The sequence below is a fragment of the Hylobates moloch genome, unplaced genomic scaffold (genome assembly GCF_009828535.3).
Source record: "Hylobates moloch isolate HMO894 unplaced genomic scaffold, HMol_V3 SCAFFOLD_6, whole genome shotgun sequence".
NCBI lineage: Eukaryota > Metazoa > Chordata > Mammalia > Primates > Hylobatidae > Hylobates > Hylobates moloch.
The window spans coordinates 14,765,969-14,788,186 of record NW_026652281.1 but is presented as its reverse complement, the minus strand read 5'-3'; the positions used below and the strand labels follow the sequence as shown (position 1 = coordinate 14,788,186).

Below are 22,218 nucleotides of genomic sequence, written 5' to 3'. Positions count from 1 at the left end.
CGGAGCTTGCAGTGAGCAGAGATCGCGCCACTGCACTCCAGCCTAGGGGACAGAGCGAGACACCGTCTCACAAAAAAAAAAAAAAAAAAAATACAAAGTACGGGAGATGCACACTGAAGTTTGGTGTTTATTTTTCTATGGCCAGTTTACAGGTAATTTTATTTTTATTTTTATTTTTTGAGATGGAGTCTTGCTCTGTTGCCCAGGCTGGAGTGCAGAGGTCCGATCTCGGCTTACTGCAAGCTCCGCTTCCCGGGTTCATGCCATTCTCCTGCCTCAGCCTCCTGAGTAGCTGGGACTACAGGTGCCCGCCGCCACACCTGGCTAATTTTTTGTAATTTTTAGTAGAGACGGGGTTTCACCGTGTTAGCCAGGATGGTCTCGATCTCCTGACCTGGTGATCCGCCCGGCTCAGCCTCCCAAAATGCTGGGATTATAGGCGTGAGCCACGGCGCCCAGCCGGTAATTTATTTTCTTATTAGTGCTTTGCTGCATTTTCCAGATAGTCTACATCAGACTTTTATTAGAATGACAAAATCAGAAATTTCTAGTTGGTTAAAGGAGGCTTAGGTGGAGTTTGTCTTTCTCCAGCTAGCACTGCACAGAGACAGGTGCCTGCAAAACCATCTCCCAGCTGACCTGAGTACCCAGTTAGCCAGAAAAGGCCACGGGCATGAATGACCCGCTCTGCACTAAAAGGTGTCAGAGCCCCCAAGCACACTCTCAACCCCAGGACTGTGGGCTGGGCCAGGCTGTGGCTGAAGCTGTGCCTGGCCCCCAAGCCCTGGCCATATCTGCCATCTCTGCCAGTCCTGGTGATGCAGCTGCATGGCATCCCCCAGAGGCAGGGGGCTGGGACTGCAAGGCCCAGATGCTGATGGAGAAAACAGATCTGCCTTCAAAATCTACTGGGAAATGAATTCTAATTAGCCTGGGAAAGGAGCCTCAAGCCTCCCTGGCCCAGAGCCACCGCCCTGGGGCATTTCAGAGCAGATAAGCAGATAGCAACACACAAACCCTTTTCCTTGGCTGGGAGCTTTAGGGATTCTCACACGGCACTTCGCACAGCACCTGACTTGGTCTAAATTGTAGTACCTTACAGCTGGAGGCCATAAAGTCTGAGGGTTCCCCACTTCTGTGCAGCAAAACACGCAGAGTAAGGAGTGGGATTGTGCTTTTAGCACATTTGCCTGTTTCCCTAAGTATTGACAGAGCCCTCTCATTACAGAGATAATCTGGAATGTTCTCTGGTTTATTAACCATTTATTTTAATTACCTTATTTTTTAAAGGTAAATCATTCTTCCAAATCAATGACATAGAAGAAAGAAGAGACTATTTTATAAGAAAATAACTCAGGGCCGGGCACGGTGGCTCACGCCTGTAATCCCAGCACTCTGGGAGGCCAAGACAGGCAGATCACCTGACGTCAGGAGTTGGAAACCAGCCTGGCCAAACATGGTGAAACCCCGTCTTTACTAAAGACACAAAAAGTAGCCAGGTGTGGTGGCACGTGCTTGTAATCCTAGCTACCTGGGAGGCTGAGGCAGGAGAATCACTAGAGCCCAGGAGTCCGAGGCTGCAGTAAGCTGAGATCATGCCACTGCACTCCAGTCTGGGCGACAGAGCGAGACTCCATCTCAAACAAAAACAAAAAACAAAAAACATATAGTCAAATGCAACATGTGGACCTTGTTTGAATTCTGATTTGAAAAAAACATCTGCCAGGAGATACCCTAGAGGTAATCAGGTATATTTCAATATTGACTAATAGGTGATAGTGAGAAATTATTATTAATACTATTATCACTACCCAGAGCAATCTTGTTCATGTATTTCTGGACCCATCTCCCCGCCCAAGACACTAGAAGCAGAATGGTGTCTGTCTCATTAAAGACAGTAGGTACAGAACACTGAGGTTAAGAGTGTGAATCCCACTTGATCATTTACTGCGTGATCTTGTGCAAGTTACTTCCCTCCTTGCCTGCTTGGTAAAAATCTGGAAGGTCAGGTGCGGTGGCTCACACCTGTAATCCCAGCACTTTTGCGAGGCTGAGGAGGGCAGATCACGAGGTCAGGAGTTCGAGACCAGCCTGACCAACATGGTGAAACTCCGTCTTTACTAAAAATACAAAAATTAGCCGGGTGTGGTAGCGGGCGCCTGTAATCCCAGCTACTCAGGAGTCTGAGGCAGGAGAATCGCTTGAACCTGGGAGGCGGAGAGGTTGCAGTGAGCCGAGATTGTGTCACTTTCACTGCACTCGAGCCTCGGTGACAGAGTGAGACTCAATCTCAAAAAAAAAAAAAACAAAAATCTGTAAAGTGAGGGAAACAATATAACCCAACTCATGGGCTTGATTGAAAGAGTGAGTGAGTGGATATCTGTAAAGCAGAACAACGTCTGGCGCATAGTGCACTTATGAGTATTTGCTTAGGAATCTTCCTGGGCCACACTTATATTCTATGAATCCAAGGGAAAGTCTCTGAATGAGGAAAACCCAAGGACAATGGCTGTACCAGATTCAGGTGCCCCAGTGCCCCAGCAACAGAATGTGGCAGGCACAGGCAGGGGCCCCACAAGGGCAAACAAAACAGAAGACGCTGGAAAGTCATGGCTTGAGGCCTGGCTTCTTTTTTTTCTGAGATGGAGTCTCGCTGTTGCCCAGACTGGAGTGAAGTACCGCAATCTTGGCTCACTGCAACCTCCGCTCCTGGGTTCAAGTGATTCTTCTGCCTCAGCCTCCCAAGTAGCTGGGATTACAGGCACTCGCCACCACGCCCAGCTAATTTTTGTATTTTTAGTAGAGATAGGGTTTCACCATGTTGGCCAGGCTGGTCTTGAACTCCTGACCTCAGGTGATCCACCTGCCTCGGCCTCCCAAAGTGTTGGAATTACAGGCGTGAGCCACTGTGCCCGGCCTTAGAAGCTTGGCTTCTGAAGCCGGATTGGGTTCAAATCCTGTCTCTACTACCAGTGAGGGGTGTGACTTAGAGCAAGTCACTCTCTGGCTCTCTATGCTCCAATTGACTCTGTTTGTAGAACAAACCCAGAAAAGTTCCGGCCTCCTAGGCTGGAGAGGAGCCCAGCCCCAGCTTCCCCAGCAGCACAGCACCCTCAGAGGCCCTGGTACTCGGCCCACTCGCTTGTGGGTTTAAGTCAGCCAAGTCCTTTCTGCTCTTCAGGCCTCAGTTTTCCCATCCTCAAAAATGGGAAACTTGACTGCCTTGCCTCTGTGAAAGAGGAAGGAGAAAGTCAACATTTGCTAGGCACCTGTGCTGAGGCCCAGAGGGCCTGTCCTGAAGCCCAAGATGAAGCCGTCAGAAGCAGTGACGCAGGACTCCAATTCCCCTGGGTCTGGTTCCAAATTAACCCGCCAAGCTACTGGTTCTCAATAATTCTATGGAAAAAGGCCTTGGAGAGCTTTTGAAAGTCATATCCTTTGAAACTCAAGTATCGAGACAAAAGGGGTTCTCCCCTCGCAGTGGGGATTCCCCTGCGCAGCCGAAGCCCCAGCAAGACACTTTCAAACCAGCACTAGCAGCGGAGATGAACTTTCCACGTTGCTGATGGAAAAGCCACCCCCAGCTCCTCCCGCCAACCCAGGTCCCCGGTGCAGGACAGAGGAGCGTCACAGCTGGGCCACTGCCCCGGCCCCCAGCCCAACCGAGTATGGGGACATCTCCCGTGGAGAATGAAGAACCAAAGTACCTCAAAGCTCGGCGCGTCTGCCCGACCTGGAGCGGCAGCGAGAGGGACGCTTCTCTTCCTGGGCTAAGCAAATCTACCAGACGTCGTCTCTTCCAAGTTCCACCGCACAGCCAGCTCTTTCTCTTCACTGGGAGGGTCCGCAGGGTCTCACTTGCTCCTTAAGGTCCCAAGACTATTAAGGGACACCCGGTGAGGCCGGGAAAGGGGCTCTAAGAGGCATGGACGAGTGTCGGGGGTGACCAAGCCACTGGAAGCTCCTGGAGACTCGAGGCAGAACGAATCTGGGAACAGGGCAGGAGTCCCAGAATGGGATGTTGGGGATGGGGGTGTCCTGGGGCTACCACAGGGAAGGACCCGGCGCAGAGCTCCCTCTGGGACGCGGCACTGCGGCCCGTGCCCTCTACTCCCTGCGCGCCTACCAGCAACCCTCGGCGCTGCCCGGTGTAGCCCGCCCGAGCGCACACAATGAGGCGCTTTCAGACGTGGCTGCGGTCCCGGGGTGGCCGGCGGGAGCTAGCGCGGTGGGGGAAGGAAGGAGCCGGTCGGCCCACCCCAGACCGAGGGGCCACGCCTCGGGGGAGGGGCGCCGGCCGAGGGCGGGGCAGGAGGGCCCAGGTGGGCTGGGACTCTGAGAGGCGCAACTTTTAGCCGGGGACGTCAAAGGGCGCTGGCAGAGTCACCTCTCATCTGACTACATATGAACGTTGTACCCCACCCCACCCCAAATCCCCAGAGAAGGGGGGGCTCCTGGGAGGACAAAGGCCCCAGTGAAGGAAGTCGAATCTTAATCTTGGCCCTCCTCACTCCCGGGGGCATCCTTTCGGCGAGGTGACTTGGAATCCGAACCCTTCCCAAGGCCACGGCACCTGTATGACACAGGGACCCGGTGCAGTGTCCCAACTGGGGAAGAGCGGAGAGACCAGGTGGCCTTAGGAGCTGGGTCCGCAGCTTTTCCCCTCCTCCTGCGCATTCCCTGCCCTAGCCTAGGCCCAGAGGTTCAGGCTTCATAGCAGGTCCAGATAAAGACATGATACGTTTCAACAAATAAGATATTTCCGGCCAGGGCCGGGCGCGGTGGCTCACGCCTGTAATCCTAGCACTTTGGGAGGCCGAGGCGGGCGGATCACGAGGTCAGGAGATCGAAATCATCCTGGCTAACACAGTGAAACCCTGTCTCTACTAAAAATAAAATTAGCCGGGCGTGGTGGGGGGCGCCTGTAGTCCCAGCTACTCTGGAGGCTGAGGCAGGAGAATGGAGTGAACCCGGGAGGCGGAGCTTGCAGTGAGCCGAGATCGTACCACTGCACTCCAGCCTGGGCAACAGAGCGAGACTCCGTCTCAAAAAAAAAAAAAAAAAATCCGACCAGGCGCGGTGTCTCATGCCTGTAGTCCCAGCACTTTGGGGGGCCGTAGTGGGTGGATAACGAGGTCAGGAGTTCGAGACCAGCCTGGCCAAAAGGGTGAACCCCCGTCTCTACTAAAAATACAAAAATTAGCCGGGCGTGGTGGCAGGCACCGGTAATCCTAGCTCCTTAGGAGGCTGAGGCAGGAGAATTGCTTGAGCCCGGGAGGCGGAGGTTGCAGTGAGCTGAGATTGCACGACTGCACTCCAGCCTGGGTGACAGGGTGAGACTCTGTTTCTTTCTTCTTCTTCTTTTTTTTTTTTTTGAGACAGAGTCTTGCTCTTGCTCAGGCTGGAGTGCAGTGGCACAATCTTGGGTCACTGCAAGCTCTGCCTCCCGGGTTCACACCATTCTCCTGCCTCAGCCTCCTGAGTAGCTGGGACTACAGGCGCCCGCCACCACGCCCGGCTAATTTTTTTTGTATTTTTAGTAGAGACGAGGTTTCACTGTGTTAGCCAGGATGGTCTCGATCTCCTGACCTTGTGATCGACCCACCTCGGCCTCTCAAAGTGCTGGGATTACAGGTGTGAGCCACCACGCCCGGCCAAGACTCTGTTTCAAAAAAAAAAAAAAAAAAAATTCCCCCTTACAAATAACAGGGCAGAGCCCAGGCACCTGAAAAGGATGAAGCATTTCTAGGTCTTGTTAAATTAGTGATGGGATCTTAATCAAGAACTCCCTGCTGCTGGGAGAAGAAATAAGCAGTCCTTCCTGGTTGTGGTTTGGCAAGATGCATTAAGATTCTTAACAATGGTCGTAAGCTTTTCGGATTGGTAATTCCTTTCTAGGAGCTATCTTAAGGAAATAAACCAGAAACAAAGATTTATGTACAGGGTTCACATAAGTGTTGTTCATGATTTTGATATTGATTTTTTTTGAGATGGAGTCTCGCTCCTGTAGCCCAGGCTGGAGTGCAATGGCGGGATCTAGGCTCACTGCAACCTCCGCCTCCCGAGTTCAAGTGATTCTCTTGCCTCAGCCTCCTGAGTAGCTGGGATTACAGGTGCCCACCACCACGCTGGGCTAATTTTTATACTTTTAGTAGAGACAGGGTTTCACCGTGTTGTCCAGGCTGGTCTCGAACTCCTGAGCTCAAGTGATTCGCCCGCCTCTGTCTCCCAAAGTGCTGAGATTACAGGCATGAGCCACTGTGCCCGGCCTGTTCATGATTTTTAAAAAGTTAGAAATAGTGTACAGGATAGAAGGATGCGTGCCAGAAGGCCAACCATAACTCTGGGTAGGGGATTGGCCGGCAATCATTATTTTCCTTTGGATCATGTAATTTACATTTCCTTAATCAGTATTTAGAAGTTATCTGGCCAGAAAGATCCAAAACCTCTTTACAAAGCATGAATAAGGAGAGGGGGAGAGGATGTGGAACATAGGGTAAGAGGGAGGCAAAGAGAGAGAATTGCTTCAATAAGCTTCAAAATGGGCACTCAGTGGGGCATTAGACACCTCACCTGCTTTGGCAGAAACTGGACTAATCATTTGGAAGAACTAGGGATTTCTCTCCCACAAAAAAATACTCAATAATTATCTCAAAAGACTTATCTATGGCTTCAGCTCAGTGGATAAAATCCTGTGTATTTCTTACCTTTCTTCCTCCCGCAACTATGCTGTGTGGTTCAGTTTCAGAAGCTACCAACATATGATCTGTAAATAATTTGATATTCACCAGACACAGTTGTAATTTTCCAACCCGCGGCTCCCATATGCCATGTGGATTCCACTAAAAACTAATACACTTGGGGTTGGACCAGGAAATTTTTGCCAAAGAGCTAACAAAAGCTCCAAGGTCTTTGGGCAGAGCCCTGGCAAAGCAAGGCTGCTGGTGAGTAACTCGGAGAAGTGTGCTCAACTGCAGCCCTCCCTATTCTTCCTCCCTCCAAAGCCCTGCTTCAAAAATAGCTAATACAACCTTCCATGTTGAACATTTTAATTAGAAAGCTACAGAACATAATGGATTCTTTATACAAGTTTTGCATTCAAATAATTTAATAAAATGCAAACCAAAGTTTATACGTATCTTTAGCTATCTTTCCACGTTTCATTACCTTTTGGGGATTTAAACCACAAACAATTTTTCATTTCAGTCTCAAGAGACGGGGCTCATGCCTATATTCCTGGCACTTTGCGAGGCTGAGACAGGAGGATTGCCTGAGGTCGGGAGTTCAAGACCAGCCTGGGCAACATAGTGAGAACCCCATCTATAAAAATAAATAAATCTCAAGAAAAATTTAGACATCTAAAATGACCTGAATATTAAAAAAAAGACAAGGGGGACAGTGTTAGGGAATTCCTCTGCTTGAATACTTGAAAATAGTTTTGTTTCCAAAACTGTTTTTAGGAAGCCTAAAGGAGCACTAAAAATGACAATTGATCTCCAAAGTAAACTGAGGCACACACTGAGGGGTGTGTTTCTGGGTGGGCATGAAGCATGGATCACCGGGGCCATGTCCTTCCAGTGGCAACGACCTGCTTGGGATCAGGAAGCAGCTCCATCTGTTCTTGGAGGAGACTGCATGCATCCTCAGGAGATCAATGGGCTGAACAAGCCATTTTCCGTGTGCAGAGGCCCCTTCCAGCCATCTCTGCTCTCGCAGACACTTGCTTAGCCACGAGGGTAATCCACTGGACTGCTTGGCATTCTGCTGGTGGCCAGGCTAGATTGGCCTGCCCAGGCCAGCATCCTCTTTACTCCCTCACTGCTTCTTGTGTCCTTCCCAAAGCTGCCTGCCCCACTCTGATGGGCATCCTGTTCCTTAGTCAAGGGAAAAGCCAGCCGCTGGGCTTCCTGCTAGCCTTCCGAATAAACTTGTGGTTGTCAGGCAGTGGGAGCCAATCCCAACACCAACTCCTGTCACCCCTGTCCTTTGCAGGAAGGGGGAGGGCTGTCGAGGAGGAGGAGGACCAAGTGCCCAGGCTGTTGGGTAAGGGCCAGAAAGAACCTGTTGTGACAATCCTTTCTTCCCCCAGCGCTGCTGAGGGGGCTGGGAATGAAACAGCCCCTCTGACTTTAGCCTGCCATCCAGGGGCACAGAGAGAGAGGGCAAAACAGGGCAAACAGCCAGCCACAGTCGGGCAGGGATCCAGGGCTGCTCAGCTGAGCTGATGACAGATGACTGACTGTTGGGCTGGGGCAGGTGGACGGTCCAAGTGTCCTTCCAAGTGTTCTTCAGCGGCCCTCCCTGATGCCTGTGCTAATGCGGCCATTGCCCTTGGGCCCTGCCCCTCCAGGTCTCCAGTTAAAGGCCTCAGCTCTGGAAATCGAAGCTCTGAATGGGAAATGGAGAAGCCCAGGGGTGCAAAGTGCTAGTGATTGGCATGTTTGTCACAAGAGAGCCCTGAAAAGAGTAAGTGGCTCACAACTCAAGGAAGAAATGCACAGTATGTTTTTCAGTTCGACAGAGGAAAAGTCTCTGCTTGACCAGAGATGGGATGCTTTCCAAGATGTCTGAACTGACTGCAATTTTCTCCTGAAATTCAACTCCAAGGCAAAGAAGAAAAACCCAAAAAGCTAATTATAGCCTCCAGGAACCCTCAGACCTTTCCACAAACTAGTCCCTGATGATTCTGCAGGAGCTCTGAAGATACGGAACTTGTGTAGAGCAAAACTGGAAAGAACTGTTGTCTCTGAGGGAAAAGCACACAAGCCCGCATGTGTCCGCTGGGCTCTTTCAAAAGGTCCTAAGATGTTCCCAGAAGATGACGATGAGGCAGCCACGGTCCTGCTGAGTCTTCAGAAATGGCCTTCCTAGGATAAGTGCTCCTTACACACTTCTCCCCGGGGCGTTGCTGTCACAGGGCTGGTGGTCACCACCTGATTCTGAAACACAAAGATCTTGATTCTTTCAAACACCCAGAGGAAGATAAACAGGATGCTGACATACTGCACCCAGGCGAACTTTACCATCTCCCAGAATCCTGGCTGATATGGACAGACAGTTATAGAGTTGAGGACCACACAGTATAAGTCAAAGTAAACTAAGGTTTAGGCCACACAGGAAATGGCAAGAATATTTCAAATACTCTTAAGATGAAAGGAATAATAAAAGATTATTAAAAAATAAATATGGATGATTCTGACTTAGAAGAATGGCTCAGAAAGAGATATGAACAGGAAATGATTTTCCCTCCTGTATAAAGAGCAGACATAGTCGTTTATGTGGAGATACAGTGCTGTAGCAATTTCCAGTCAAAGGCTCCCACATCTGTTTCTGCTGGGGACAACTTTGGAATCTTTCCTTTTTGGAAGCTGAGTTACCACTACCTCTCTAACAGAAAGGATATGATATGGTTTCCACAGGGTATTGGATGACAGCATTAATCACACATGGAGTTTCATGGCTCTACCCATCAGCCAGATGAAGTTGGAGTCATTCAGGATGGTGGCAACTGCAATACAATCATTAAACATTAATCCATGATGGGGCAGCCTATTGGCAAAATATATCGAGGGCTATAAAAGTATTATTTTTTTTTTTTGAGACAGAGTTTCGCTCTTGTTGCCCAGGCTAGAGTGCAATGGCGTGATCTTGGCTCACTGCAACCTCTGCCTCCTGGGTTCAAGCAATTCTCCTGCCTCAGCTTCCTAAGTAGCTGGGATTACAGGCAGACGACACCACGCTCAGCTAAATTTGTATTTTTAGTAGAGATGGGGTTTCTCCATGTTGGTCAGGCTGGTCTCTAACTCCTGACCTCAGGGGATCTGCGCGCCTCGGCCTCCCAAAGCGCTGGGATTACAGGCCTGAGCCAACATGCTCAGCTATAAAAATATTTTACTCCTGTGGGATATACTGTACTTCAAAACTGAAAGAAATCATTCGAAAGCATTAAAAATTGCATGTACAAAGTAGATTAACAAATAATTTGCTAAGATACTTGTCAAAAAAGTATTTGATATGGTTTGGCTCTGTGTCCCCACCCAAATCTCACCTTGAATTGTAACAATCCCCACGTATCAAGGGCAGGACCAGGTGGAGATAACTGAATCATGGGCGCAGTTTCCCCATGCCATTCTCACGATAGTGAGTTCTCACCAGATCTGATGGTTTTATATGGGGCTTCCCCCTTAGCTCTGCTCTCATTCTCTCTTCTGCCGCCCTGTGAAGAGGTGCCTTCCGCCACGATTGGGAGGCCTACCCAGCCATGTAGAACTCTAAGTCAATTAAACCTTTTCTTTATAAATTACCCAGTCTCGGGTACGTCTTTACAGCTGTGTGAGAAAGGACTAATACAATATTTATATTAAAATAAGTCAAAAACTTGGAAATCATGTGATCATCTATAATTGCTGAATGGCTAACTGAAAGAATAACACGTTGCCACTCTAAGTAATATGTTTTTCTGGACAAAGTCGCGCATTCTTGTAATCCCAGGGATCTGGGAGGCCAAGGTAGGTGGGTCACTTGAGGCCAGGAGTTTGAGAACAGCTTGGCTAACATATTGAGACCCTCTCTCTACTAAAAAATAAAAAAAAATTAGCTGGGCATGGTGGCACATGCCTGTAGTCCCAGCGGCCCAGGAGGCTGAGGTGAGCGGATCACTGAACCCACAGGAGTTCAAGGTTGCAATCAGCTACGATCACAGCACTGCACTCCAGCCTGAGCATCAGAGCAAGACCGTGTGTCTCTTCAAGAAAAAGAAAAATTAGAACTTTGTAGCAGTGTGGGGAAATACTTTTATTACATAGAAATACAAATAATTTGGATGCCAAAGTGTTTCACCACTCTCATAGTAAGTATATTTTAAAAATCCACACAAGAATAAAGAGTGAAAAAAGTAAAGAAAAACATTGATTTCTTGGGCCTTGATTTTCAGTTTTTAGAATTCCCTTTATTGTTATAAAAATGCTGCTAGTGTATGACATAAAATCAGAAAACAATACTGGATTTGTAGTCATCCCCCTTGTGAAATGTTTGTGTGTGGTCTCCATGATGTCTGGTTGCCAAGTAACACTGTAGCTGCCTTTACAGACAACCTCAGCCACCGACCAGCCAAACGTGCCGAGTCGACACATGCCATGGCCTAGAGCTCTGTAAGGAATGAGCACACTGTGCCTTCTGGCAGGAAGCAGGGGCGCTCCTGTTCTCCTGCTCGACTGCTAATGTGGGGAGAGTCACCCACGTTCTCTGTTTCTCTCTGAAAAGCATGAACAGCAATTTGTCTTTGGCATCTGTTATAGGTGTGGTATGCGGAACAACTCAATTAGGCTTACATTTTTTAAAAAGGAAACCCATCAAGCCAGCGGTGGGATAATGATGGCATTTAACCATCACTAATCTGCTGGACCATGGGATGCTGGAGGGGTGGGGGTGGTCCCAGGTCTGAAGATCAGGACGAAAAGGACAAATCCTGGGCAGCACATTTGCTCCCATCGTTGAGCATTCATGGGTTTTGACATTTTCATCACAAGGTTCCAATTCTGCTTGTCTCTGTTGCCCCCACTAACCCTGAAAGTCCTGAGCAGCGGCTGAATGAGCTCTACCTGTGACTCACCGTTCCTCTCCTGATAGGCAGCAACAATATGGGTGAGGTCGTAGTCATAGGCAAAGGGGCTGGTCCCGTTGATCACAGATACCTGGGACACGGGAGGAGGTCATGTGAGTACCTGGGAGACTCCTCCTCTTTTTCTTCTACCCTTCTGCCCATCCAGGCTGGTCCCACAGAGCACCCTCTTGTTCTTGGTGGCCTACTGCAGTAACAATAACCTTTTCTTCAAAGACGAATAAACTCTCTTGCAACAATCTAAGTTCATTTACTCTGTCCTTCCTTCTGCGGGGGATGAAAATAAGTGGTCAGTGTCCATGTTTCATAGGTTTTAAAGCTATTTATAAAATCTCTCTCGGCTGGATGTCATGGCTCATGCCTGTAATCCCAGCAATCTGGGAGGCTGAGGCAGGAGGACTGCTTGAGAGGACAGACGTTCAAGACCAGCCTGGGCAACATAAAGACCCCATCTCTATCAAAAAAAAGAAAAAAGAAAAAAAAATCCCAATAAACTAGGCATTGTGGTGCCTCCAGTCCTATCTTCCAGGGAGGTTGAGGTGGGTGAGCTGCTTGTACCCAGGAGTATGAGGCACAATGAGTCATAGGTAGGCCACTGCACTCCAGCCTGAGCCACAGAGTGAGAGTCTAGTTTTTTTATTAAAAAGGGGATACGGGGGCAGGCATAGTGGCTCACACCTGTAATCCCAGCCTTTTGGGAGGCCAAGGTGAGTGGATCACTTGGGTCCAGGAGTTTGACATCAGCCTGAGAAACATGGCAAACCCCGTCTCTACAAAAAATGTAAAAATTAGCCAGGCATGGTAGCATGCACCTGTAGTCCCAGCTAGCTACTCAGAATGCTGAGGTAGGAGGATCACCTGAGCCTGGGGAGGTCGAGGCTGCAGTGAGCCATGATTGCGCCACTGCACTCCAGCCTGGGTGACAAAGTGAAACCGTCACAAAAAAATAAATAAAATAATGAGATTGTTTTAAAAAAGGTTAGGTGCAGTGGCTCATGTCTGTATTCCTAGTACCCTTGGAGGCTGAGGTGGGAGGATGCCTTATAACTGATAATTTCCCTTTTTCTTTTTCCAACGTACAGGAGCCCAACTTCTATGGTCCCCACTGTGATAAAATAAAGGTGAGGAATAAGTGATTAGATGCATGAGTTCTGGACACAGAAAGTTCCTGGCTCTGTTATACTTTCAAGATTTGAGCCTTTGGGAAAATTAATCACTGTAAGCCCCAGTTTTGTCTTCTCCAAAATGAGTTCATTCTTTAAACAAGCTTCTTTATGAGCTTACCATGTGATAGGCAGTGTGCTAGGCGTGGACATGACAGTGCATGAGATGCCACTGCTGTCAAGGCTGAGGGAGACAACAAATAAACACACAGACACATATCCTGAGTAGGCCAGGCGGCAGGAGGGAGAGTCTGGCTGAGAGATGGTGGAGGGAGGGACTGATACTGTAGAAGCAGGTCAGGGAAGGATGGTGCTTGGCGATATCTGAACAGGGACCTGAATGGCATAGTCAGATAAGCCACATGGATGCCTGGCAGAGGAAATGGCAAGAGCAAAAGACCTGAGCTGGCAGCTGCTTCTTGGGTTCAAGGAACACCAAAAAGGCCGGGGGGCTGCAAAGTAGCAAGGGGGACAGCAATGGGACCACTGGCTGGAGTGCGGGAAAGGACAGTGCAGGCAGCTCAGAGGTTGCTGTGATGATTAAAGGATATGATACACATAAACTCCTGCACTCAAGGCTGGCATATGCTATTGGTTCAGTAAACTGTCTAGTAGTATTTCTGAAATACTTTACATGAACATTTTATATGATCTCTTGGAAACACATACTCCAAGTATGTGTATGGAAGACAGAATGTATGTGTGTGTGTGCGCGCACGTGCACATGTGTACCTAAAAGCAATAAACAATTTAGTTATTCAACAAACAGATTTTTTCTCTCTCTCCCTCTAGGTATAAATACAGGTTTATCTTCATAGTCTGAAAATACTTCATGGCAAGAATTCCTCAGAAGGCCCCTTGAAAGCCACTCACAGAGAAATATTTCTACTTTTTATTCCCCTCTTTAAAGAACTCGATGAACAGTAACACACAGAAACAAAGGAGTTGGACAATGAGAAGCGCCCTTACATTGTATGGGACATCTAGGCCACCACAGCTCAGCGGCTGCTTCTGCTGCAGCCTCAGGTCTCCGTTCAAATGTAACTGGGATCCTGGGACAGGAAAACAGGACTGGAGAAATGCCATGCTCTGCATCATGAGGGTCGCCATCCTCTGAAATCATTAGAAGGACCAACGATACCAACCGCCATCAGATCTGAAGGGCTCTGGGTGCTAAGGGTCACCAGTCTTGGCTGAAACCTAAGAGGCCCTCACATACCTAGCGTAGCCATGCAGGAAACACTGCCTAGAACCTTCTGAGCTATTAATAGCCCATATCAGTTAATATGACTAGTGAAAACCATTCGATTGGCCTAAATTAAATCCCAAACTACATGGGGAAGGGGGCCTGCTACAGTGTGGGTCTTCTAGAAATCAGAAGAAGGACTCTGGTCTATTAAAAAGACACAAGGGAGAGGACAGCCTCCCAGCGGACTGACTCATGTGTAATTGATAGGAGAAAGTCAAGAAGAGCTGCACACCGAGAACGTGCTCCGTGGACTGCAGGGGAAGCTCCAGCTTAAAATGTAACATGTGCATCTTCCCATCCTGGTTCCTGTCTTCTTCTCTAGTCTAGGAAACCCAAACAGGGCCAGCAGCCCTGGTCACTAATGAGTCTGGGAGGAATCCACATCACTCCTGTACATACACAAAGACCCACTGTCCTGCTGCACACAAAAGAAAGAGGCATTATCTCCCCAACTAAAAGAAAGAGAAAAATTGACAGGTGTAAGTGCATTAATACTGGGGAAAGCGGCACAAAGTGCATGGCCCCTGAACTTCATATCTGAGTCTTTCAAATGTTCACTGGACAAAATAAATGGGAAATTGAAGTGGCGATAACAAGACAAGAAACGTAAAAAGCATTTGTCTCATTTGATCTTTTTTAAAAAAATTTTTTTAAATTTTATTTTTTTAAAGAGGTTCTCCCTATGTTGCCCAGGCTGGTCTTGAACTCCTGTGGTCAAGGGATCCTCCTGCATTGGCCTCCCAAAGTGCTAAGATTACAGGAGTGAGCCACGATGCCCAGTCAGATCATATCTTGTTTGTTTTGTACTGGTGTTTTTTTTTTCTTTTTCATAAACATGCCTGGATTTGTATGGAAAATTTAAATAGTGTATCAGAATTGTCTTCTATGCCTCTAGAAGCAACTTTTCAAAATAGAAAAACACCTAATCCTAATCATTATGCATTCCCCCAACAAACAGAAAATCACCAAGCTCTATTTACACATTCCACAAGTGTCTTTGCTTCAGATTCTTGATGTTGGATCTCATCTCATCATTTGTGAGAGGACCTGAAAGCCTTGTGCATCTTTTAGCAGCAATCAATGAAATGGAAAAGGAAGCTATGTCAAATCAGCAAAGCATTAAACCACATCTGTAAGATAAATTATGGGCATGAAAGTAAGGAAAAGAAACAGAGATCTGTGGAGGAAAAAAAGACAAATTATAGCTCATGAAGCATATGTAGGCAGTCAAAAAAAAAATTGGTATCCACTCCCACCATCCAGTCTGACCTCACGGTGATCCTAAAACGATCAGCAGGAAAAGATGGTTACTGAAAAGTGATCGCTGCTGACACGATTCCTCTGCACAACTCTGAATCTTTTTGCTACAAGTGATCCTTTCCCACAGTAGGTTCCCAGAAGGATTCTACTATGGTGTAGCAGCATTCCAATCTGGATCCCCCATCTACTGATTCATTTTGATTCCCACCATTAATATTATGTGAGGAAAATAATTTTTGTACTTTTTTGGGCTAATAAGGTCATTTGAAATGAAGAAATCTCAATTTTCAGAAACTTTCAATTATTTCTTTCTAGACAATAATGTCCTTCTCTTAGGTCTTGTTTTAGAGAAACCTCCCTCCCTTTTCTCTTGGATACTTCCTCTCTGCCCTGCTTCATCAGCTTCAGGGAGGAATATCTGCTACCCGGGCTGATGATCAAGTTACTGGGGCAATGATGGACTAGTCATTATGGGTAGGATGAAAAGAGCCTGCCTTGTCTTCCTGTGGATTTTCTTTAATTGGGATCTGGGTGGACAATGTTGTGTAACTCTGTGACGGATCCACGCCTTCCGGATCTTTAGGGTTGGACAAGAAATAAAGATCACATTTCTCAACTTGCAACAGAGGAGAGTGGCTAGGAGACAACTGCCAGACTCCAACACACTGTGGGGCGTGGGGAGAAACTCATTTCATTTGATCTCTACAATAAATGTTAAGCCCCAGGTGGGCAGAACAAGTATTTTCCCATTACATAGATGAGAAAATCATGGGTGAGGGAGGTTAGGGCATTTATCAGAGGTACAGCAAGTAATGGTGAAGACAGAATTTCAGATCAGGTCTTTGACTTCAAATGTGGTATCCTTTCCAGGACTAAAATATCCAGACTTACTTATTTATTTATTTTTGAGACGGAGTCTCACTCTGTTGCCCAGGCTGGAGTGCGGTGGCACCGTCTCAGCTCACTGCAAATTCTGCCTCCTGGGTTCAAAGCAATTCTCCTGCCTCAGTCTCCCGAGTAGCTGGGATTACAGGTACCTGCCACTTCGCCTGGCTAACTTTTTTGTATATTTAGTAGAGATGGGTTTTCACCATGTTGCCAGGCTGGTCTCGAACTCCTGACCTCGTGATCCACCCGCCTTGGCCTCCCAAAGTGCTGGGATTACAGATGTGAGCCACCGCACCCGGCCAGATTTATTTAAAAATTCAAAAAGAAGACAGTGGGTTGGATAAGTCTTTTTTGCAAAACGGCAGCACCAGGCATCAAAGTGTATATACTTGCCTGTGTGCATAATTCCACTCCAAGTTGAGAGAGGGCAGAGATGTGGCTCAGCACCATCAATAGTGTCTACTTGTTAAATTCACTCATTAATCTGCTATGAACTTTTTGAGGCCCTGCAGGCACTATTTCAGATGATGAGAATATAATCTAAACAAAACAGATGAAGTCTCCATCCTAATGGAGCTTATGTTCCCAACCAAGAAGAGAGAAAATAGATTAATAAATATGCAACAATATCAAACAGTGACGAGTGCCACAGAGAAAAACAAGGCAGGCTAAAATGAAAGAATGAAGGTAGAACTTAACAGAAAGTTTTACAGAAAATATTCAGGATGACCTGACTTGTTGGAGACCCAAAGGAAGTGAGGTGATGAGGTGATGGGGTACAGTAATGTCTCAGGGAAGAAAGATCTAGATTCGCCAAGTGCATGTGCTCTAGGTGCCCATGGGGCCAGCAGAGATGGCAGAATGGGTGAGAGGGAGAGCAGGACGGAGACAGGGGACAGAGAAGTGAGGACACAAAGGGTGTGTCTCCCAAAAACAACCTGTCACTAAGCTAGACTCTCACCCCTATAGGCTAGCAAGGGTTGGCTCTGTTATCACTTGGACCACTGAAGAAATCAATGAGTTAATTCCATTTAGTTGAAAGTAAGCCTAACATATGTGCAACAGCTACAAAGACAGGCATTCAAAGGCTGCTACTTCCTCAACACAAACTCCAGGTCACTATCTAACCTCCCACTGGTGCCTGGCCAAGAGAATTCACAAAGGACACAACCACTTCACACCTATGAGGTATATGCAGGATTTGAAACAATTATTATATCCATTGACTGTCCGATGTGATCCCTCCACATATCCCAGGAAAGAGTTGGCTACTCTCATGCCCAGGATATGGGTAGATAAATTGAGGTTGAACAAACGAACTACTGCCCTTCCTCCACCAATGAAAAAAGCCACCTTTAGTAAATAGTGTCAATCAGAAATTGAGGGCAGGATTCTTGGTCCTCAGGGTTTCAGGCCCCACCTCTTCCACAACAACCCATATCCTCCTGCAGCTCCTTTTCCGGCTGCCATTAGGCCAGGAGCTATTCCTGCCTTTCGCTGCCCAGAGACGCACCCTCCCTGGCTGGCAGCAGCTCCAGAGGGAGCAGTGCCTGTGTCTGGATACTGCTCCTCCCTAACAAACGTGCACCTGCCAGAAATCTGGCGCCCACACAAATCCCTCCTGCCTGGGCAGTTACTATGGCCCCCAGCTCAGTCAAGAGCAGCCTGCCCTCCCAGCTGAGGCCCCCTGTCCAGCACCCACCAGCAGCTCATCCCCAAGCCACAGCACAGCACCATGCTTCTCTTCCAAAGCAGAAAGACCATCTTCTATCCCGAGTCCTCACCTGCCACTCCCAAATCAATCTGACCCTCTGGCCACCCCAACACCTAGTCTACAGAAAGTTCCACGATGGCATCAGGAATTCACCGGTCCAAGGCGAACAAATGGGATGCAAACCTGCCTCCAAGAACTCAGATTAAGACCGGGTATGGTGGCTCACACCTGTAATCCCAGCACTTTGGGAGGCCGAGGCAGGTGGATCACCTGAGGTCAGGAGTTCGAGACCAGTCTGGTGAACATGGTGAAACCCCATCTCTACTATTAATAATAATAATAAAAATTAGCTAAGTGTGGTAGTGCGTGGCTGTAATCCTAGTTACTCAGGAGGCTGAGGCAGGAGAATCACTGGAACCTGGGAGGCAGAGGTTGTAGTGAGCTGAGATTGTGCCACTGCACTGGAACCTGGGCGACAGACTGAAACTCTGTTCCCCACCAAAAAAAAGCCAACAACAACAACAAAAATTAGCTGGGCGTAGTGGTGCACTCCTGTAATCCCAGCCACTTGGGAGGCTGAGGAAGGAGAACTGGTTGAATCCGGTGGGCGAACTGGTTGAATCCGGGAGGCAGAGGTTGCAGTAAGCCAAGATCACACCACCACTGCCCTCCAGCCTGGGCAACAGAGCGAGACTCCGTCTCAGAAAACAAAGAACTCAGATTAGTCACCACTGGCTGCTGTCCACCCCCACTGACGGGAGACCACACCCTGGACTCCTACTGTGGAAGGCTTCTGCTGACGCTATGATAAGCACTGCTTTTTGCAGTAATTCAAGGCACTGCTGGAGCCTGGTTTCTTACTGACTGTCCCATAACCATCGGGGCAGTGACCTAGGAGGCAGGGCCCTGATCTGCCAGAAACACATGAAGCTGGAAACTTCCAGAAAAGTGGGGTCTGGACACAGGTGTGCCAACCAACTACTAAGGGCTGAACTGTGTGCACCCCAGATTCCCATGTGAAATATGATACGGCTGTGGCCTTACAAGAGGAAGAGATGTCAATCTCCTGAGATCTCTCTGTCTGCTATGTGAGGACACAGAAGGCACCCAATTCCTAGTCAGAACCCAACCATGCTGGCACCCTTATCTCAGACTTCCAGCCTCTAGAACTGAGGAAACAGTGTGTGTGTATGTGTGTGTGTGTGTTTTAGAGACATGGTCTCTCTCCATTGCCCAGGCTGGAATGCAGTGCTCGATCATAGCTCACTGCACCCTTGAACTCCTGGTCTCAAGCAATCCTCCCACTTTGGCCTCCCAAAGTGCTGGCATTAAAGGTGTGAGACACAAGGCCAGCCAATGTCTGTTTTTTTTTTTTTTTTCTTTTTTTTTGAGACAGAGTTTCGCTCTTGTTGCCCAGGCTGTAGTGCAGTGGCGCCATCTCGACTCACTGCAACCTCCGCCTCCTGGGTTCAAGCAATTCTCCTGTCTCAGCCTCCTGAGTAGCTGGGATTACAGGCATGTGCCACCACGGCCAGATAATTTTTTGTATTTTTAGTAGAGATGGAGTTTCACCATGTTGGCCAGGCTGGTCTCGAACTCCTGACCTCAGGTGATCTACCCACCTCAACCTCCCAAAGTGCTGGGATTACAGGCGTGAGCCACTGTGTCCAGTCCATGGCTGGTCTCCAGCTACTGGCCATGTGTGGGAACATGTACCTGAGGTCTTGGCTTCTCTGCAGTCCTAGCTACTAGGGAGGCTGAGGCAGGAGGATTGTGTGAGCCCAGAAGTTCAAGGTTACAGTGAGCTATGATCACATCATTGCATGACACTACACGAAATCACCATACAACAGAGCGAGACCCCATGTCTTTAAAAACGAAAAAACAAAAACAAAAACAAAAAAAGGCTGGGAGTGGTGGCTCACGCCTATAATCCTAGCACTTTGGGAGGTCGAGGTGGGAGGATCATTTGAGCTCAGGAGCTCAAGACCAGACTGGGCCACATGGGGGGAACCTGTCTCTACAAAAAAATAAGAAATAAAAAACTAGCTGGGCACGGTGGGTCACGCCTGTAGTCCCAGATACTCAGGAGGCTGAGTTGTGACAATCACTTGCGCCCAGGAGGTGGAGGCTACAGTGAGCCATGATAGCACCACGGTACTCCAGGCTGGGCAACAGAGTAAGACCTTGTCTCAAATGAATTAAAAAAAAAAGAATATAAGGGGAAATGAGACTAAGCACTGTGGTAGAATGGGCCCCAAAAGGTGTTCAAATTCTCATCCCCAAAACCTGTCAATAGGTTACAAGGCAAAAGGTGCTGAAGAAATTGTTTGCTAGACTATTTAACAAAATGAAGAAAATAATTTAAAAAACCTGTGATTAAATTAAGGATATTTACTCAGCTGTGATTAAAGATCTTGCAGTAGGGGGTTACTGTAAATTTTCAAGATGGGTCTAAAGTAATCACAAGTTTCTTTGTGAGAAGGAGACAGGAGGTAGAGTCAGAAAGATTTGAAGATGTTACACTGCTGGATTTGGAGAAGAGGAGGGGACCATGGGCCTAGGAATGCAAGTGGCCTCTAGAAGCTGGTAAAGTCAAGGAAGGAAATTCTTCCTAGAGCCTCTAGAAGGAACATAGTCCCGATGAACCTTGGTTTTAGCCCAGAGACATCCAATTTGGACTTTTGACCCCCAGAAGTAAGAACTATAAGACGATAAAATCAATATGGTTTTAAGTAGCTCAATTTGGGGAACTGATTACAGTAACAATAGCAAACTTATACAAACATAAAGAATTTATTCATTCATCTGTGAATATTTATTTATTTATTTATGAGTCTCACTCTGTCACCCAGGCTGGAGTGTAGTGGCACGATCTGAGCTCACTGCAACCTCCGCCTCCTGGGTGCAAGCAATTCTCGTGTCTCAGCCTCCTGAGTAGCTGGGATTACAGGCACAAGCCACTACTCCAAGCTAATTTTTTTGCATTTTTAGTAGCAATGGGGTTTTGCCATGTTGGCCATGCTGGTCTCAAACTCCTGACCTCAGGTGATCTGCCCACCTAAGCCTCCCAAAGTGCTGGCATTACAGGCGTGAGCCACTATGCCCAGTCCATCTGTGAATATTTACAGAGTTCGTTCTATATGCTGGCAACATTGGTGAAAAAGAAAAGTCTAAGATGCCTGCTCTCAAAGAGCTTACTTCTTTAAGGATGTGTTTTCAGAGAGATATTGCAGTGAAAGAGAACAGACACAGAGAACATAAACACACGCGGTCTATAATGGCTGGCTCCCTGGCCCCTAACCGCCACAGCAGAGTCACCTAACTCCCAACCAAGGCCTCAAGACTAACCTGGCCCCAAATGGCAGCAATGGAAAGAAACTGAGCCAAGTGGGCAGCGTGAGGCTCAGCACTCAGCCCTCCTTCCAGCGGCCCCACTCTCATCTTGTGTTCCAGTGAATGACTGGGTCAACACAGCCAGTTGCTCTGAAGCTGGGGTTCTAAGCAGACCACGAGTCCTCCTGGGGATTAAGAGTCTTATGTGGTACTGCAACTCCATGCTGACATTGGGCTGTCTTGATACTAATCATTGCCTATCAGCCTGCAGCTCTACCAGTTGTCCACTGGGAGACTCCTCTCTTGCCAAACCCCACCTCCCTGCCCGGAGGTCCAACTGTCCTCTCCACTCCTCCCTAACAAGATGATGTGCCCACTGAACTACCAACTGTAATCAACCACCTCTCTCTGGATACTGCCTGCCTGCTCCTCCCTGGTTCTTGGGTGTGCCCCTGGCCTGCCTCACCTCAGTGCTCTCTGGATCCTAGTCTGAGCAGACTTTGTCCTGATAAGGCTTTCCATCTATTCTCCACACGAAGCCAGTAAGGCAATGCCACTGGGTATGGGATTTCTTCTCCAGATGATGCAAATATTCTCAAATTGATTGTGGCAATAGTTATACAACTCTCTGAACATACTAAAAACCACTGGACAGTGTACTTTAAAAAAAAAGTCAGAATTGGCTGGGCATGGTGGCCCACACCTGTAATCCCAGCACTTTGGGAGGCCGAGGTGGGTGGATCATGAGGTCAGGAGTTCAAGACCAGCCTGGCCAAGATGGTGAAACCCTGTCACTACTAATATCACAAAAATTACCCAGGCGTGGTGGTGGGTGCCTGTAATCCCAGCTACTCGGGAGGCTGAGGCAGAGAATTGCTTGAATCCAGGAGGCAGAGGTTGCAGTGAGCTGAGATCCTGCCACTGCACTCCGGCCTGGGCGACAGAGCAAGACTCCATCTCAAAAAAAAAAAAAAAAAAAAAAAAAAAA

The 22,218-nt window shown here is 47.9% G+C and overlaps 2 protein-coding genes across 4 annotated transcripts in view; both read right to left on the bottom strand.

The window, feature by feature from the left end:
• The window catches only part of CHST6 (carbohydrate sulfotransferase 6), a 25,953-nt gene extending 21,745 nt beyond the window's left edge, over nucleotides 1–4,208 (bottom strand). The window contains exon 1 of one of the 2 annotated variants that reach the window (XM_058440491.1): nucleotides 3,708–4,208. The gene's annotated coding sequence lies outside the window, so the exon portion shown is untranslated. The remainder of the gene's footprint in view (nucleotides 1–3,707) is intronic. The other variant, XM_032156402.2, reaches the window with a different exon arrangement.
• A 2,831-nt stretch (nucleotides 4,209–7,039) lies between these two features.
• TMEM231 (transmembrane protein 231) overlaps nucleotides 7,040–22,218 on the bottom strand; it is a 67,447-nt gene continuing 52,268 nt past the window's right edge. The window contains exon 6 of one of the 2 annotated variants that reach the window (XM_058440484.1): nucleotides 7,040–9,037. In XM_058440484.1, coding sequence (XP_058296467.1) covers nucleotides 9,036–9,037 — 2 coding nt within the window. In that variant the 3' untranslated portion in view covers nucleotides 7,040–9,035. Of the gene's footprint in view, nucleotides 9,509–22,218 lie in introns of both variants that reach the window. The other variant, XM_058440486.1, reaches the window with a different exon arrangement.